We start from the raw sequence: 18,233 nt of genomic DNA, 5'->3' as shown, positions 1-18,233 counted from the left end.
TGGGTAATTTTAATTCAGTGAATGGGTAATTATATGTATATATAGCATCAAGAATTATGAAACTAGTTAATTATATGTTTAAAGCAACATGTAGACTCATAACAGCAAATTTGTGGATAATTTCACTTTATTTAATTTTTAAATGACTTGAAAATTTTCTTCTGCATTATAATGACCTGATAGGGTATGTGAAATGTTTTAATGCACTTTCTATATGTTTTTGTAATAAATTTTTACATCTTAATTAACTGAGTTAGGGAGAAAAATGCATACAAATAAAAAAGAAACCCTAACTGTTAATCTGGAATCTAGCAGGGTAATTATAGCTGCCGAAGATTAAGAGGTGTTCTATTGGCCCTTGGCACTATTAACAGACCAGAGGAAACAACACAAACATTTTTTATTGTTGTTGTTAAAGGTTTTATTTATTTATTCATGAGAGAGAGAGAGAGAGACAGAGACACAGGCAGAGGGAGAATCAGGCTCCATGCAGGGAGCCCAATGTGGGACTCCATCCCGCACCCAGGATCACCAGGCAGACTCTCAACCACTGAGCCACCCAGGCGTCCCCCGCAAACATTTTTTAAACAGTGTTGGATCCTGGCAGAATCTTAGCTAGGGGAAATTTTATTTCTTTAGTGTTGTGTATATATAAGGAATGACTAATATTTTTAAACCTAGACTTTAAGAAAAGGTCATTGCTGTTTGTGTGCACGTATATCCACAAGCTCACATAACACCCAGCACAGCCGGTGGGATTATGGGATTGCCACTTATGTATGCAGCACTGGCAGCACGTCATACGAGACAGCGAATATATATTCACATAGAGAAATTTCTCTATTCATGATTTATTGTGACATTGTCTATATCTTGTTGTTTGTTGTGTCATTTTGTCTTGTGGCTGTTTAGCCCATTAGAAACAGGGCTGCAGAGCTGCTCTGTAACTGAGATGCTAAAAACACAGTGTGTTCTGTGGGTTGTTGAGACAGAACTGAGATGGGTTCAGACTTTTATGTTTGCCGTGGATTCTCTTAGGGAGATATAGCACCAAATTTAATAAGATTGTATGTGCTAACATGTTTCGAACAAACATTTTGAGCATTTTGAACAAATTTTTGAGACAATACAGTTGAAGTTGAATTTATTCAAGGATAGTTTTTTAACTTGCTGCAAATCTGGAGTCTCTGGGCTCTTAGGAACTCTAGCCTATGTGCACTTGTAATGGTCTAAAAGGCATGGTGCTAGCTGTTCTTAGGATAGTTTGTGTTAGTGCTATGTCCTCATAAAATAATTATCAGGTATTTTCTAAACGACAGATGGTCATTACTCTGGGGAGTACAGCTGGGGCATGTAATCTGTGATGATAAGGCTGATGTCTTTACTTAAACTTCACAGGTATAGCTAGGCACTTCCGCTTTGGAAACCAAGAAGATGCCCATGAATTCCTTCAATACACTGTTGATGCTATGCAAAAAGCGTGCTTGAATGGCAGCAATAAGTGAGTATAGCAAAGCATTAGCCATTTCTTCCCTTGGCATCACTGGCCTATCAGTTCAGTTTTGCCTTTTACGATGAATGCACAGAGCTGTGTGTTTGCTTCACTCTGACTTTGCACTGCCTTTTCCTCAAATGATTTCCCTCATTTTAAAATGATTGAAACATTTAAAGGGGTGCTTACTATAACAATTTGAATTTAATTACAGATGTCAAGAATTGGGTATTGATTTGGCCATTACTTAATTTCTGAGTAGCAGCATCCCTTTGCAGATCTACAACTAACCACTTCTTTCTAGTTTCTCCAGCATTTTTCCTGCTCCTCTCCACCCTCTGAAATTTATGTGTGTTCCTTGTATCTTTCTTAGTTTGGTCAATTACCAATTCCTACAGTTTCTTCCTTAAAATCTAAATGCAGACTCAAGAGGAAGATTGCAAATACAACTAGATACCAAATCCTAACTCACTTGCTATTGTGTGAACACACTTGGTAGATCTCCTGTTCTCGTTCCCACTGTTGCTAGCCTGCCTTGACTGGGCTCTGCTCACTTGTATGACAGACCCCAGAGCAGAGGAGAATGCTCTCTACTCCCTGCCTTCTTCACCAGCCAGTCCACACACCCAGTGTCATAGGTGTACTGCTTGCTTCCAGGTCAAATTCCTGCCTCATGTCAAAGCCCTTCTCAGTACTGTCCTATCTCTTTCTGCCTCTCCCCAAACCCTCAGTGTGTTCTGGTCCAGGCAAGATGACACTCTGGCTGCCGTGCATACTGATGTCTTTTTATTCCGTGGCTTCCTGTTTGAATTCCTGTTCTTTTATAGATGTCCATGCTTTTAAAATTCAGTCATAGCATCTGTAATTTTTGTACAACTCTTGTCTCATATCACTGTTTGTTTTTTCAGATTAGACAGACATACCCAGGCTACCACACTTGTTTGTCAGATTTTTGGAGGATACCTAAGATCTAGAGGTAAAGTTTTATTTAAAGTTGTTGATAAAGTGATAATGAATATGGTTAGAAAAGTGCAGTAGGAAAGGTTTAGTACTGGAAAGTGTGTCTCCTGTCCCCCTCAGAGGCAGCCCCTGGCCCAGTTGATAGTATAGCTTTCCAGTACTTTCCTATGCATGAGAAGCCTGGGAGTATGTTAGATAGATCTCTTTCCTTTTTCTCTTAACATGATAAATCTTTTTACGTTTTAGTACATGTAGGTAACACAATCTTTCACAGCTAAAGTAGAAATCTATTTACTTGAGTCCCCTAACAATGGATATTTAGGTTGTTTCTAATTCTTTGGTGTTGTTATTACCATTAGTCATTCATGGAACATCCTTATACATTGCCTTTATGTTCATGTAAAAGTGTCTAAGTAGGATGGATTCTTAGAATTTCTGCATTAAGGGGTACCTGTATTTTAAATTCTGATGCTCCAGATCATCCTTCCAAGAGGTTATACCAGTTTACATTCCAACCAACAGCATACGTGGGCTGCATTCATGACACTTTGGCTCACACTGTGTGTAGCATTAAATTTTTTTGCCCAATCTGAAAGAAAAATGTACTTTATTTTGATTTTTTTATTTTGAAATAATAATATTGTGTTCTGTCATTTCAGTAGTTGGTATTGCCAGAAGGATTACACTTTGCTTATTCTTTGCATTTTATTTTCATTTCAGTCAAGTGTTTAAATTGCAAAGGTGTTTCAGATACGTTCGATCCATATCTTGATATAACGTTGGAGATAAAGGTATGTTTGCTAATTGTAGTGATGAGGTTAGAAAGACAGTCAAATTTTGTGTAACTTTTTCTGCAGTTCATTTATAACTTAGACTATAGGTACTAGAGAATGTGAATTGAAACATTTCCTATGCCAAGATTGTATTTAGAGGGGATTATGTAAGATATGTAGCAGGTATCATACAGACTTAAGAGACTTCATCTTTTTTCTGCCCTTTGACTTTTCTCTTGATAGGTCATGATAAAATCAGAATCTGATGCCGTATTAGCCCAATTTAGAGGATTGTCACTCTTTAGAAACTGTTTTGTTTCTTGCATTTTCTAAGCTATTTTTTGTTAAGCCTATATTTTTCTGATGACAAATGTAATCCATGCTTATGATAGAAATGAAGTGTTGCAGATAGGTAGAGGGTCCCATCCCTCAGGATGAACCCTTAACAATTTGATATAAACTGTTCCACACCTACTATTTACTGCTTATAAAAATAGGATTACACCTTAGGCCTGTTTGGCCGCTTGCCATCTTCATGTAATTCTGCTTGGGGGCCTCTCTCTATGTATGCCTTGACAGTCGTGCCATAGTGCCTGGTGGGTGCAGACACCATGATGTACATGTCTGATTCCTTGCTGGTGCATATTTGGTTTGTTTCCAGTTTTATGCTATTTTAAATAGTGTTGTGGTGAGAACTTGTTTACACATCATTCACTTTGATCCGCATGTTTTTTTTAACAAGGGGAAGATAATTTGATGTATACTTGTATAAAAGTGAATATCATAATAAAAGAGAAATTTATTTCTACACAAAAATTTACATTTGCTTTTATACCTTTGAGATATCTTTTTCTTTTCTCTCTCAAGTGGCAGTGAGAGGTCACATGGTACTGATGCTGTTGTTCTCTTCCCAGGCTGCTCAGAGTGTTAACAAGGCATTGGAGCAGTTTGTGAAGCCGGAACAGCTCGATGGGGAAAACTCTTACAAGTGCAGCAAGTACGAGGATGTGACCACAGTGCTGGGGTGGGATGGGGGTAGCAGGGGGGTGGGGAGCACATAACAGTGGGGTAACTTGCTGTGGTGTTGGGGGTGTCTCAGGAACCCCCTCGAAACTCCTGTGAGCTCCTGTGGTGTCTGGGAAGACACCAGGTTTCCGTGCTCCCAGGGTCGGAGATGTGCACCTCTGTCCTTGGGAGGCTTGGTGTCCCATTACTGGGAAGGTTTGTGGGGGGCAGTCCACGGTAGCTGCCATGTAGAAGGGTGCGGCCCAGATGATGTGTCTGTGGTAAGCAGCGTTTTCATGGACTCCTTGTTAGGAGAGGCAGTGATGGAGTGGGGTTTACCTTCTAGAGCGATGAAGGCTCTTCCCCTCTCATCCAGTTCTCACCTAGGATTGGGGTGGTATCTGCTGGAAACTTCTATAGTTGATGATTGATTCATTGCTATATTTTCCTGTGAAATCAAGAGAGCCTCTATTTGAAGAAAGTCCTGCTTCACATGTTTTAATAGATTTTCATTTTAGAATCAGGTACTATGGGTGATCCTTATCAAATACTCAAGTCATTGGGGAATAAAGCTCCCCACGACCACAGGGACTTCTACTCTAAGCTCCACAAATGTTCTAATCTTTACTTATATTCTTTTTGTATCTGGATAGGGATTTGTTTGCTAAGAATTATACTAGCTTGAAAACTGATTAGCTTTCCAGTTTGTTTTGAATTGAGAGAAGTCTGTAATCACCTGATTTTAAAATTATCAATGACTGGCTTCTCAGAAACTGTTCTAGCTTCCTTTTTACTTTCATGCTAATTGAGCAATCTCCCGTTATAAATTTTAGTGTTTTGATTGTTGATTGAGAGCCATGGTGTTTCTTAGCTAGTAGCTTTCTTTTAGGTTTGGTGGAAATATTTCAGATAAATAACAATGGAAAGACCAAGATACCAAAATGTGTGTGTGTGTGTGTGTGTGTGTGTATTAATCTTCTTAATCTTTTGTTTCTGTTTATTTCAAGGTGTAAAAAGATGGTTCCAGCTTCAAAGAGGTTCACTATACACAGATCCTCTAATGTCCTTACGCTTTCTTTGAAACGTTTTGCAAATTTTACTGGTGGAAAAATTGCTAAGGTATGTAGATAATATTAATAACCTTTTACATTGAGTCTCTCAGTAAATATCAAGGGCTATAAACGACCTAATTGAACAGTTCTGTTACCTGATTTCCTAAATTCTTCTAGTACTTAGTAGTGAGGAAAAAGCATTGAGCTAGTGGTGATGTGTTATGTGTGCTTGTGAGTGTATGTTGTTTCACCTTTAGCTGGTTAGACTTTCTGATGATAAAACTGGTAACTATGATCTGCATGTGGGCTCTGTGGTCAGGGAAGGTGGTGAGATACAGAGAGAGCTAGTGTTGTTTGAAATCCAAAGAGAAAAAAAAAAAAAAGAAATCCAAAGAGGATGCCACTGCTAGATCTCAATACTCTTTCGTTAGAGTTGATTTTCCTATTTGTTCATATTGTCTGATAGTAACACACTGAATTTTTGTATTTTCTTTCTACTTTCTAAAATAGAAAATATCGGAAATCAGTAGTACATAAGAGATCTAAACAATCCTTTCCCAAAGTAGTAAAATTCAGTGAGACAGAAGTCCAGAATTAGTGTTCCATTGCATCCTTGGCCTGTTCAGAGGATTCACTTCATGTAGATCCTTGTTTGCTGCAAAGAAATCAAGAATACAACAGGAGCACATGAAATAACTTGGGCTCCAGGCTAATTGTCTTTTGAAATGTAGTTCATTGTGTTAGGTTTTTGCTTGAACATCTGAGGGTACTGAGCCTTGTGCACAGGTCTCCACGTGGATATGCAGAATGATCTGGGCCTTCAGAAGTAACCTTCCTTTATCCTCTTTCCATCTCTGTTTAGGATGTGAAATATCCTGAGTACCTTGATATTCGACCATACATGTCTCAACCAAATGGAGAACCAATTATCTATGTTCTGTATGCAGTGCTGGTACACACTGGCTTTAACTGCCATGCTGGCCACTACTTCTGCTACATCAAAGTAAGCAGACTTTACTGTTTTTAAAGTAGACTCTAAGGTAGCTCTGGCACTCTTAGGGGGCAAGGTGGGACTTCTACAGCTAAAATATGAAAGCCCATGTTTCTTATATTTCTCTTGCTCAGTGTTCCCTCTTTGTCTAATTATATCTGATTTCTCTTTTGTTGGCTCTCTTTTGCAGGCTAGCAATGGCCTTTGGTATCAAATGAATGACTCCATCGTATCTACCAGTGATATTAGATCGGTACTCAGTCAACAAGCTTATGTTCTCTTTTATATCAGGTATCATCAGGAAAACAGATTTTCACATTTTCTGTTATGTCATTTCTCTTCATCTCATCAACATATTTAAATTAAATTTTTGGTTATTTTCGAAACAGCAACTTAATGGAGACAACAGAGTAAGGGAGGTAGTTTTGGGGTATGGATTAGGAGTTGGATTTAGCTTCCAGCTCCTTGGCAAGTTGACAGTGAAGCATGCCGAGAAAGGGCATGGTGATGGTGTAGGAGGGTAGGCTGCTGCTGCTGGAAACACACAATGTGGGCCTGGGGGCTGAGGAGGCGATGTGTTAGAGGCCTTAGGAAGGGGCCTCTGAGGACCTGGGTGTGGTCACCTCTCAACCACTGAGCATAGGCAGCCAGTCACCTTCCTGGGGCACACCTGGGTTGGCACCAACTCACTTCTCTCTTGTTGCTGCTGCATACTCTGACTTCACTAATTCCATTTCTGCAAGTATGTGGTCTTGGAAAAAAGTCTGATATGTGCTCCAAGGTATTGATTTATAATAGCTGAAAATTAAGAACATCCTAAAAATTCCAATATTAGCAGAATGAGCGTGTAAATTGTAGCATAATCCATAATAGTTGGACTATTACACAGCTGTTAAAAATAATTCTTATGATGCCTTTATTTTCTTTAACGATATGAGGAAGTGCTCAATATATATATGGAGGAAAAGCGGTTTGAAATCTTTTATACTGGTATTGAAAAAATCAACACAGGCTTAAAATTTGGAGGATATTCCAATAAATCTGAAGAGTAGATGCCTCTCATGGGTGAGATGAGTTACAATGTTTGTGTTTCTAACTTCTGAATACAGACTTCCTATAATCGGATATATTGATAATTAGAAAAATATAAATAAACAGAAAATAATCCCTTTCAGGTAGTGGCATCTCCAGAATACACAATCAAAAATACCACTTGTATGGCTTTTGTTATATCCCTGTTGGAGCATCTGCCACTAACCTTGACCTAAGGAGATCCTATGCATAGCTCTGTGCACGCCAGCTTCTCAGTCTGTTCTCTGGGGGGCTACAGATGAATCTCTCCTAAGGTTGTGCCCTCTGAAGCCCTAACCACTGTCACTTTCTGTCCCCAGGTCCCACGATGTGAAAAATGGAGGTGAACTCACTCATTCCACTCACAGCCCTGGCCAGTCCTCGCCCCGACCCGTGATCAGCCAGCGTGTTGTCAACAACAAACAGGCTGCGTCAGGGTTTATCGGACCACAGCTCCCTTCTCACATGATAAAGGTAACATTCCAGAGGTAGGATGTAATCTCTGTGGTAACTTTGGTATTGTTCAAAGCCTCTGGTTAGCACTGCTGTGGCTGCCATGTCCTTGTACAACTGAATTTCTTGTCAAAAAAGTTAATTATAAAGTATTTTAAATATACAGAAAATCTCAGCGTATGAATGTAATAAACAAGAAGAAAGTCTGAGTATAGGTATATTTAAATGCTAGAGATTTTTAGCTCTCACTTTGGACTTCCATTCTGTGAGTGGACTAAGTATTTGGGGATCCCTGATGGAGGCTGGAAACAGAAAGCAACCCTTTCACAAAGAATATTCTCAGTGTGTTCCTGTAGCCCTTTCAGGAGTGTGGTGTGTCCTGTCTGCCACCCAGCAGGTCGGACACACTTCCTGGGAGAATCAGAGGGATGCCTCAGACACGTGACACCCATATCTTCAGGAGAGAAGGCCAGACATTCACTGGCCTTATGCAGTGATGATGGACAGCCTGTCTGCGAATGGAAGCACCCCTGCCACCTGCTCCAAAGTTCTTAAGCCTTTCCGTTTGAGTGTGATTTGTTTTGAATCAGCAGATTGTCTAGTGTGCTGTTTTTTATGGATGTTGGAAAGTATTTGGATTATAGTCAGAGTCGCAAATCAAATGCCTCTGGGAGCTGGGCAGGTAATGGGTTCCTGCATTGGGCTCTTCTTAATAGTGGCATCAGGACACCAGCCAGCTAGAGAGAATGTGTCCTGTGTGGAGAGGTGGCTAATACTGATTTTTCAAGGTTTTTTGTTTTCTTTCATGTGAAACCCTTCAAAGTTAAGTTTAGCAAATAAATCAGATATTTAAGAAAACTCTGTGAAGGCCAGGCACAACGTCTCTGTGAATGAGATCTCACCCCTGGCCACCAGTTTGCCTCTAGGATAGAGCTGCATAGGTGGAGTCTGGAGCAAAACAGCTCATGAGTAGGATTCACAGGGGACAGCACCCGAAGCAGCTCTTCTGTGTTTGCCCATGCCACCCATCTCCCTGGCTCCTGTGGTCAGTGGTAATTCCCCACTGGTGGGCAGTTCCTTCTGCCTATATAGCAGTGGGCTTCCAGGAAACCAGGCTGAGGAAAACATGTGACTCTGTGCCCAAGGGAGCCTGTTTATTTCTGTCAGATTGGAGCAGAAAGAATTTGGGCTTGGAGTTCTCAGAAATAGTTGTTGATTAATTACCAGAGAACACTGACCCATGGAAGGTTTATGGTGGTCAGAAGCAGATAGGAGGAAGAGGTGTTCCTAGGTGGGCACCATGATATTCCAAAAAAGAAAAAAATGAGCAGAAAAGAAAAAAATGAGCAAAATGGGCCTCCAGCCAGAGTGGATTCTTTTGTCCATTTCTGGGGCTCTCACCAGCTGGGGTCTTCTTTCTTCCAGAACCCACCTCACTTAAATGGGACCGGGCCATTGAAAGAAGCGCCGAGTAGTTCCATGTCAAGTCCTAGTGGAAATTCCAGTGTCAGCCGGGCTGGTTCTGTTAATGCTTCGACTTCTGTGCAAAACTGGTCCGTTAACAGGCCTTCAGTGATTCCAGAACATCCCAAGAAACAAAAAATCACGATCAGTATTCACAACAAGTTACCTGTTCGCCAATGCCAGTCTCAGCCTAACCTTCACAGCAGTTCTTTGGAGAACCCAAACAAGCCTGTTCCCTCTTCTACCGTTACCAATTCTTCTGCAATACAGTCTACCTCGAGTGCATCTACGACGGCAGTTTCTAGTAAAGTCACAAAGCAGATGACCCCAAGCGAGTCCTGTTCCAAGCCTGTGATGAATGGCAAGTCCAAGCTGAACTCCAGCGTCCTGGTGCCCTATGGTGCTGAGTCGTCTGAAGAGTCTGACGAGGAGGCGAAGGGCCTAGGCAAGGAGAATGGTCTCGGTACGATTGAGAGTTCCAGCTCTTCTGTGCAGGATGCAGAAGACGATGAGGCCTCTCTGCTCGAGCTTCGAGAACCTCTTGCTCTAAATGGTGCTGACGGTACAGACAGTGACCTGCAGGAAAATGGTCTGTCCTGTGATGGTGCCAGTTGCCAAGTCCCACCTGCGCTACACTCAGAAAATCCCTTTTCGAAAGCGAATGGTCTGCCCGGGAAGGTAAGGGTGTTGGGGGTTTGGGGGGCGGGGAGGTGGGTGGGAGGAGGGTAGGCTTTCGACTCTCAAATACAGCTGGCCACTGTCCAGCGGCAGCAGGATTTGAAAGAGCTGTGTTTTTTATTATAGTTGATGCCTGCTCCTCTGCCTCCTCTCCCAGAAGACAAAATCTTAGAGACCTTCAAACTCAGCAACAAGGTTAAAGGCTCGACAGAAGAAACCAGGTAAGATAATGACAGTGAGGAAAGGAAACCATGACCATGTGCATGCGCGCTGCTACTTTAACTCTGCACACATCTCATCGTGAACCTTTTGGATCCTGGAATGATTTGAATCATGATCTAGGGAATTTGTTAAGTGCCTCTGAGAAAAGGAAAGGAAAAGTTTATTGGAAAAATTACCATTTTTCCATGAAAACGATGTCCTTGAGCTAACACTCTGTTCTCCTGCCCGGCCCCGTCTCTCTAGCTTAGGAACATTGCAGCATGCTTTCGAATCTGCCCCTAGCGCTGTCTCACTTCATCCTTCAGTGACATATGTATGAAGACTCATTAAGGTTGTAGGGCAAGATTTCTTGACTCCATCATGTTGCAAATATTTTATTCTGTTCCTTCAAGAATCCTTAAATTGCAATCATAGGTACAGTCTGTCTCTATATTTAATGTTTTGTTTTACTTTTTTAAATCAGTACATTTCCTAGGTATCATTTAACAGGAGTGAAAGACAGGAATATATAAGGCAGTGGCGTTTGGGTTTGCACATGTCCGGGTGGGCCCATGCTCCTGCACGATACCCCGTGCGTGTTTTTAGCTGTACACACATTTACTGTGAGCCTCACTGTGTGGAATGTGGCCTGGTGTCTGGAGCACAGTCTCACGCACACATTTCACGGTCAGGGGTATGATGTTCTCATGAGGGACTTTTGGTGACATTCTAATTATCTCTGGATTTACACAGTAGTTGTGTTCCTGGAAAATGTCATGTCCATGAAAACTGCCAATGATACCGTAACTTGGGGTTTTCCCCCATGTGGACATCAGGATGTGGGAAGTGGAATGCTAACTCTCTACATTCCACTCCCCACTGCCTTCTTGGCTCCCTGCCTGCTGGTGCTAGTAGGGCTCCCCTATCTCTGTGACAGCCCAGGATGCACCCCACATTTCAAAATGGCCCCTGGGAGGTGGGCTGTACTTCCTGAACAGTGGTCAGGAAGGTTTAGTTATTGAAACGGAGTGGAGTAAATCTGTAGGCGAAGAACACTCCTTTCCAGTTGACCTTCAAGAGGGGCCAGCGTGAACCCTGTCACTTCAGGGTTCCTTTTGTTCCACTTTCCTCTTGTTCCTTTCCTTGTCTAGTTTAGTTTGTCCTGTAATGTCTTGTACATGAGGATTACCTGTGTAGATGGTTGTATACACAGAACCACACACAAACTATAACCTAGTGGATGTAGCTTTCCATGCTGGCTTGAAAATCTCATGGTCACACTTGAGGTAACTTGTCTGTACTGATCGCACCTGTGTTCTCTCTCCCAGGTATTCTCTCACTAACGTGGGGCCCCTGTGGGGCTTTCCTCGTTTGCTGGCAGTTTTCATTAACCTCGAGCATGCCTTGGGAGCTCTATAGTGGTCAAGGGCACACAAAGTTCATGTACTGCAGGAAGGTTTTCTGAAATCTCACTAATTCCTCCCAGTTCATAAGTTTCAAGGAGGCGTTGGTTCTGTTTGGAGGCAGTGACTCTACCTCTGAGGCTTGGGAGAAACACAGAGGAAAAAGTTAGAGCCTTTGGTCATCATTTGATTTTTCTGATTATTCGCAGTTATTAAGAATTAGACGTGTATCTGAAAACAGAAGGAGCCTGATAAGTGCAAGATTACCTGAAAAATGGGGAAGTAGATAAGCCTGATAGAGAATTTTGTATTTTTATTTAATGAGGAAAAGAGAAAATTTGAAGTTTCCAAAAATGATAAGCCTGGAATTGGGCTCCTGCCAGATAGGTTAAAAGCATAGATTATTTAGTAAACAAATGTTTTGAAGTTTTTGTCCCTGTGAGCCATAAAGCAATCAAGCCAATGACTGACTTATTGATTTCTTTGTTTTGATGGGGCTGCAGTACACCTGGACCAGAGGAGAGTCCTGCAGAGGGTCCCGGTGCGGAAATGGAAGCTGGCAGCCCCTCTCCAGATCCCCGTGAGAAACTGGAGACACTCACAAATCTTAGCAGCAAGCTAAAGAAGACTCTGCCACCCTTAGACCCCAGCGTCAAATCTACCAAAGAAGAAGTCTCTGAAAACATTTTAGCAAAACCTGAGGAGTCTTTGCCTAGTGCCAACACTCTTTGCAGCAGCACCAAGAATACCACGGGGGACGATGTGCTCCCTAAACTATCTGGCCCTGGGGATTTGATGGACGACCAGAGCCAACCACTCCAGGCTATACCTGGGGCATTCATAGAGAGCCCACGGGCCTCGGCTGCTGTGGAGACAGTGGGGGGTTCAAGCCCAAGTCCCCCAGTACGTTCCGAGGGGGCCTGTGAGCATGAACTCTTAGTCTACATCAGTCGAGACAAGTGCACGGACACGGAGGACCCTCCCAGGAGCACAGGCACAGCTGTTGAGGACTTGCCCTCTCCCCAAGTAGACAAGATGACAGAAAATCATTCAGAAGGGGGCCCCGAACAAAGTAACAGTGAGAAATGTGAAGAAAATAAGGTTGGACAGAAGATTCCAGATCATTCTCCAGTTAAGGAAAAAATCAGTATCCTAAGAAAAGTTGATCGAGGACATTACCGCAACCGTAGAGACCGTTCCTCTAGCGGAGAACGTGCACGGGAGAGTAGGAGCAAAACAGAGGACCACTACCACAAAAAGCGCCACTCGTACCTGCGGGAGCGAGCCAAGCAGGACCGCTACAGGACGGAGCCCTGCGGAGGGGCCCAGCACCACCCCTGTCACAGTGAGCGGCTCAGCCCCGGTGAGTACCGCTCCCTGGGCCGGTACAGCCACCACCACTCCCGGAACCGAGGTGGGTCAGACCAGGACTGGAGCAGATACCACCACTCAGAGAGTGAGCACTCCTGGGGCCGGGAGAAATACTACCCGGCCAAACTGAGGTGGGACAAGTGCAGGTATTACCACGACAGGTATGCCCAGTACACGGCCAGGGAGACGCGCGAGTGGAAGCCCTTCCACAGCGCCCGCGACTACGCCAAGGCAAGCCAGTACGGCAGCCGGCCCTCCAAGGACTACTACAAGGGGAGGAAGGGCTACGAGCCGGTCACCAAGGGCAGGGAGCGGCACCACTTCAGTCCCCGGGCCGCCCCCCACGCCCTCCTCCCATACCCCGAAAAGTACTCCCATGAGAAAATTGCACTTGTAGCTGATGACGCCACCTGTAACCTCGCCGAGCGGTTTCATGAGCACGAGAACAGCAAGTCCCGGAAGCGGAGATATGACAGCATGGACGACAGCGATGGTCACATCGAGAAGAAGGCCTGGAGGGGCATACAGAAGGAGCCCTTGGAAGAGCCCAGAGCGAAAAAGCACAAAAAATCAAAGAAGAAAAAGAAATCCAAAGACAAACACCGCAGCCGGGATTCCAGGTGAGGGTGGCCTGCGTACGGTGGGAGAGGCCAGGCCGTCCCCATAGCCCGGCAGAGACCCACGCAGGGCAGCTCTGGCGGTGGCAGCAGCAGTGGCAGCTAGATTCGTATTTCCCATCCTGTGGGTTGTGACCTGACACCTGCTAGATCTTGACCCAACTCTGTGCTGACACTCCCTTACTTCATGGTACCGTGAAGTGCCTCAACCTCCCTTTGTGAGATGGTGATGCCAGTTTGGGTCCGTGCTTTCAGATCTGTGGGAGGAAGCATGCCACGGTCTGTACCTGAGAACTTGGGAGTTTTGGACTTCGTGACTGGGGTTAATATTCTTACTTGTCGGATGTAGTTACATTTTATTACCTGTTAATGTTTTCTTGCAACTCAGAGGCCACTGGGCGGCAGGTATAGGGAGCCCGTCCCCCGCTGCTGTGCCCACCAACGGCGTGGGTCTGAGTGACCACTGCTTCCCTCAGCCTTGTCCGTCTCTCTGGCTCCATTCTCTTGAAAATGACTTTTCAGTGACAAGATGTGTGAGCAGAAGCAGCAGTGCTCTGTACCCAACACTAGAGACTTGACGTCTGTTGAGATGGAAACCCTGGGGAAAGGTCACCAAGAGCCTTAGGGAGACACACGGTTACCCATGGGAAAGCCTCCTTCCCTCCTGTGTGTCTGAGTCTCCTGGCGAAAGCATATTTTCCCCTCACCCTCTAGTTTGAGGAAAAAGTAGTAAAGTCCTTCCTCTGGACTTGTGGCCAGCAGCTGTAGCTCCTGAGTGGAGCTCGAGGCAGTGGCAGGTGGGGTCCAGGTTGGTGAACTCATACCCTGGACCCCAACACTTCCTGCGGTGAACACAGCACTTTTGTACTTAGGTAGGCTCTTCACCGGCGTGTGCGTGCTGAGTGTCTGCTGTGGTGGGGGTAAAAGCCAAGGACCAGGCCTCTTGGAGGTGGTTTTGGTTTTTTGGTGGTTTGAGTTCTGGCTTATTTCTCCACAGGCATCAGCAGGATTCCGATCTTTCAGTAGCATGCTCTGATGCCGACCTCCACAGACACAAAAAAAAGAAGAAGAAAAAGAAGAGGCACTCCAGGAAATCCGAGGACTTTGTTAAAGACTCAGAACCGCACCTCCCCAAGGCTGCCAGCCATGAGACTGTTGACCGTTTCCGGAGACCGGACGGCACCCTCCCCCTCACCGACGGGCTGCCTCTGGAAGGTGTCGGGCCTTTCCGTGAGAAGAGAAAACATTTAAGGATGGGAAGCAGGGATGACAGGTGTCCTCTGTCTGAGTGTGGCCAGGGTAAGAGGAGATACTTGGAATTAAGAATATAGAAATGATTTCTTGTTAACAGAGGGGAAGAAGCCCTCAGATGGCAGAGAAGGCCATGCGTTCCAGCGGGAGCCCTAGTACCTGTCCGCTCCCCCCTCGGCCCCCAGCCGCACGGTCCCAGCTACGGGCCGAGGCTGTACATGTGCCAGCAGCTCAGTGACGCGGACTGGCTCTGCGGGGCCTCTAGCGACATCTCTGGAGGCTGGGGCTCTGGCTGTGTGTGTCTCATGAAGGACCAGGACTTTTGTTTGTAAGCCGTTTCTGATAGAAATATTTTCAGTGTGTTTTTTCTCTCCTGAGTCTTTAAACCTCTTGTATTCTGAGTATAACCTGAAACTCAGTTTGAGGAATGTCAGCTGTCAGCCCTTCGTGGAGCCAAGGCCTTGCAGGTGCTTGTACTGTGGGACCCTGGCTCTTGCCGAGTGAATCCCTCCGGCCTGGGGTTGGGGGGCTTGGATTCTTACCACCTTTGCACCGTGTCTTCCAATGTCATTCCATACCCCTTTCTGCTCTGACTGCACTTAAAGCAGTCCCTCTTCCCATTCTGATTTGTGTCTGTGACCCTCGGCTGTGGGCACCCACAGGAGCCAGGGTGCTGAGCAGGGTCAGCCAACTGCAGCCCATGGGCGCCACCTGTCTCCATGTGGCCTGCTGCTAAGAAAGGCTTTACAGGCTTTAAATAGCTGGACAGTTCCGAAGGAGGACATTTCATTGCACGGGAGGGTTGTGTGGACCTGATATGCAGCGTCCGGAGCTGTGCTTGGGGTGAGCCAGGCCCACTCAGTTACATGGGGCCACACTGCCCTGGTGAGTGGCTGCCAAGAGCCTGAATGGTCCCACCCAGAACCTGGTTATGCTCTGGCCTTTTGTACAGAAACCTCGCCCACCCCTGCCCTAGATGCCTGAGGTGCGCTTTCAGGACTTTGATGGTTGCCCAGAGGCCCTTTGGTTCTTGACTGTGTTGTGAACTTGAGTGGGACATCCTGTGTTTTGGGGGCAGACCAGTCCCTGCAGTGGCCCACTGTCCATGTGGCTGTTGAGTGAGGAGGGACAGACAGGTCCCAAGGGTTGGCATTAGAGAACTGGACACCATGAGGGAGGTACTGTCCCAGCGGGAAGGGATGTGCAGTGTGACGTGCCATGACATGCCCAGGGGGCACGGGATAGAGAAGAGTGGGAAGTGATGCTGGACTGTTGTCTGCTCTGGGTTATTTTTTATTTAAAGATTCTATTTATTCATGAGAGACACACAGAGGCAGAGATACAGGCAAAGGGAGAAGCAGGCTTTCTGCGGGAAGCCCAATGTGGGACTTGATCCCGGTTCTCTAGGATCATGCCCTGGGCTGGAAGCCGTGCTAAACCACTGAGCCACCCAGGTGTCCCTCTGCTCTGGGTTTTTTAAAGAGATTAATTATATGAATCTTCAGACTGGTTTCCCATGAGCATTTGGTGATTTGGGGAAGGGCTTGGCCTGATGAAGATGGAGTCCTTTCTGACCTCTCTGGTGCTTTGGGAGGAAGTGTAGTGGGCATCATCCAGGGGATTCTGCTTTGTTGCCAGAATCTTCCCGTCCCAGCTGCAGGTCTAGGCCGCGGCGCACAGTGGAGGGCGGCTCCCCCACAGAGATGGTTCTAGAGGGAAAGCAAGCTGAGTGTGAACCTTGGTAGTTGGCATTTGGGGGCCCAGACAGGTCTCCAAGGGCTGCAGTCACGCTTTGTGTCAAGTGGTGGCTGTTTCTGTTCTGTCCGATTACACTTGGTGGCTGGTGTGTTGCCAGCACTTCTGGGGAGAACAGACTGAGGAACTCGTGTGCCTGTCCCTTCTGTCCTCCTCAAGGACAGGGACCACCTGCTTGGCCTTCCATGCCCAGCATCCCTGTCTTCCGAGAACGCCTTGCCTGCCTGCCGCGCGTCCCCTCTTCTTGGCACGTTGACTGCTCACCTCTCAGATGCCTGTCCTCGGGCTCCATGAGACTCTCACTTCAGTGTCTCTGGTCTGAGATCTGTTCTGTCCTCCTGTTAAAATGCTGATCAGTTTGATGGACTGAGAGCAAACTGTTCCCACAGCGTATGTATGGCTTTCGCTCCCCAGGCATCACATAAAGTCTTGCTTTGAGGGGTAGCAGCGTGACAGTGTACACCTGCTTGTCTTGTGCGGGGCAGGTGTCAGACACCCAATCCCCGGGAATGGGCTCTAGATGTAACCACTTGATGCAAGCACACAGCACAGGCACGGAAAATTCTGCAAAAACAGTATTAAAATCTCTTTCCTGATTCTTTGCTTTCTAGGTGATTGAAAACTTGGCCTCAAAACAAAAAATTCACTAGTTATGGTAAGCAGCTTTCCTGTCTGTATATTTCATACTTGTTTGTAGAGGCACCAAGGGGGACACACACAGAGTTCGCAGCCTTGGGGACACAGCCAGTGCTGCGGGGAGCAGGTGTGGGAGGTGCCTCGTGAGGGAAGCAGACTCCTCTGACCACCAGGCCAGTGGTGGAGCTGTGCTTAGTTAGACCCCTGTTCGTCAGCTCTGGCTCTGAGATGGTGTCCCTTAATCCAGGCGGCACCACCTGCTCCCCCTGCCTCCCCTTATGGTAGGAAAATGAGAGAAAGTTGAAAGCGCAGGCGACGAGGATGGAGAAGCCCCTTTCTCCACCTTACCCACTGGCCTGAGGGGCTCCGCCCACACACAGGCACCCGTCCCGTGCTTGGGGCACAAGGGGCTAGCATGCCCCACACCTGACGCGCTCCCCAGCTGGCACAGCGTCCAGGCCTGGAGCAACAGGTCCCATAAGGACCTAGAAATCACACCGATTTCAGACAAAAGGAACTTTGTGTTATTGGAATGAGGTTGGATACCTTCTAACAGATCAAAACTTTGCCAGTGTCTAGTGATTGACTACTGGAATTTGATCCATGGCCGTGGGAGATAGTAATTCACGTCTGCGGTTCAGGACGATGTGCCACCTTGCTCTGGAAGGGACTTACGTCCAATGTGTGACTTGTAGTCAGCAAGGGGGTGGGGGGTGAAATGGATTTCACTGTATTGTCTACCGAAGATTAACGTGCAACTAATGCTTTCTCAGTGTGTCTTAAGGAAAAGACCTAAGCCTAAGTAAGGAATTAGTCTTCTCTAGTGAAAGGGAATTAATTGAAGGAGCGAGCCGATTAGCCGAGGCCCAGGCTTGGCGAGCCCAGCAGGTGGCTCCCTCCGCACGTCTGGCCCGGCAGCCCCCTTCCTGTCCTGCCCTTGGAAGGAAGAAGAGCTCCCCCAAAAGGCCTGGTGCAGCTGTGCTGACAGGAAGCCCACGAATGAGTTGTCCCATTAGGGATGCCCGGCCCTGCCCGGCCCCCTAGCCCCGTGGCCCCTGTC

General features: G+C 46.0%; 1 protein-coding gene across 1 annotated transcript in view; it reads left to right on the top strand.

The window, feature by feature from the left end:
• USP42 (ubiquitin specific peptidase 42) overlaps positions 1-18,233 on the top strand; it is a 50,320-nt gene that overhangs the window by 31,036 nt on the left and 1,051 nt on the right. Inside the window, exons 5-17 of the mRNA XM_055339231.1 lie at positions 1,399-1,501; positions 2,401-2,468; positions 3,173-3,243; positions 4,140-4,222; positions 5,238-5,349; positions 6,145-6,285; positions 6,464-6,564; positions 7,665-7,818; positions 9,223-9,939; positions 10,066-10,160; positions 12,047-13,534; positions 14,529-14,830; positions 17,149-17,192. Coding sequence (XP_055195206.1) covers positions 1,399-1,501; positions 2,401-2,468; positions 3,173-3,243; positions 4,140-4,222; positions 5,238-5,349; positions 6,145-6,285; positions 6,464-6,564; positions 7,665-7,818; positions 9,223-9,939; positions 10,066-10,160; positions 12,047-13,534; positions 14,529-14,830; positions 17,149-17,156 — 3,443 coding nt within the window. The 3' untranslated portion in view covers positions 17,157-17,192. The remainder of the gene's footprint in view (positions 1-1,398; positions 1,502-2,400; positions 2,469-3,172; positions 3,244-4,139; positions 4,223-5,237; positions 5,350-6,144; positions 6,286-6,463; positions 6,565-7,664; positions 7,819-9,222; positions 9,940-10,065; positions 10,161-12,046; positions 13,535-14,528; positions 14,831-17,148; positions 17,193-18,233) is intronic.

The sequence above is a fragment of the Nyctereutes procyonoides genome, unplaced genomic scaffold (genome assembly GCF_905146905.1).
Source record: "Nyctereutes procyonoides isolate TBG_1078 unplaced genomic scaffold, NYPRO_anot_genome, whole genome shotgun sequence".
Taxonomy (NCBI): domain Eukaryota; kingdom Metazoa; phylum Chordata; class Mammalia; order Carnivora; family Canidae; genus Nyctereutes; species Nyctereutes procyonoides.
Note: the sequence above shows the minus strand (reverse complement) of the source record. Positions and strands in the feature narration are given on the sequence as shown.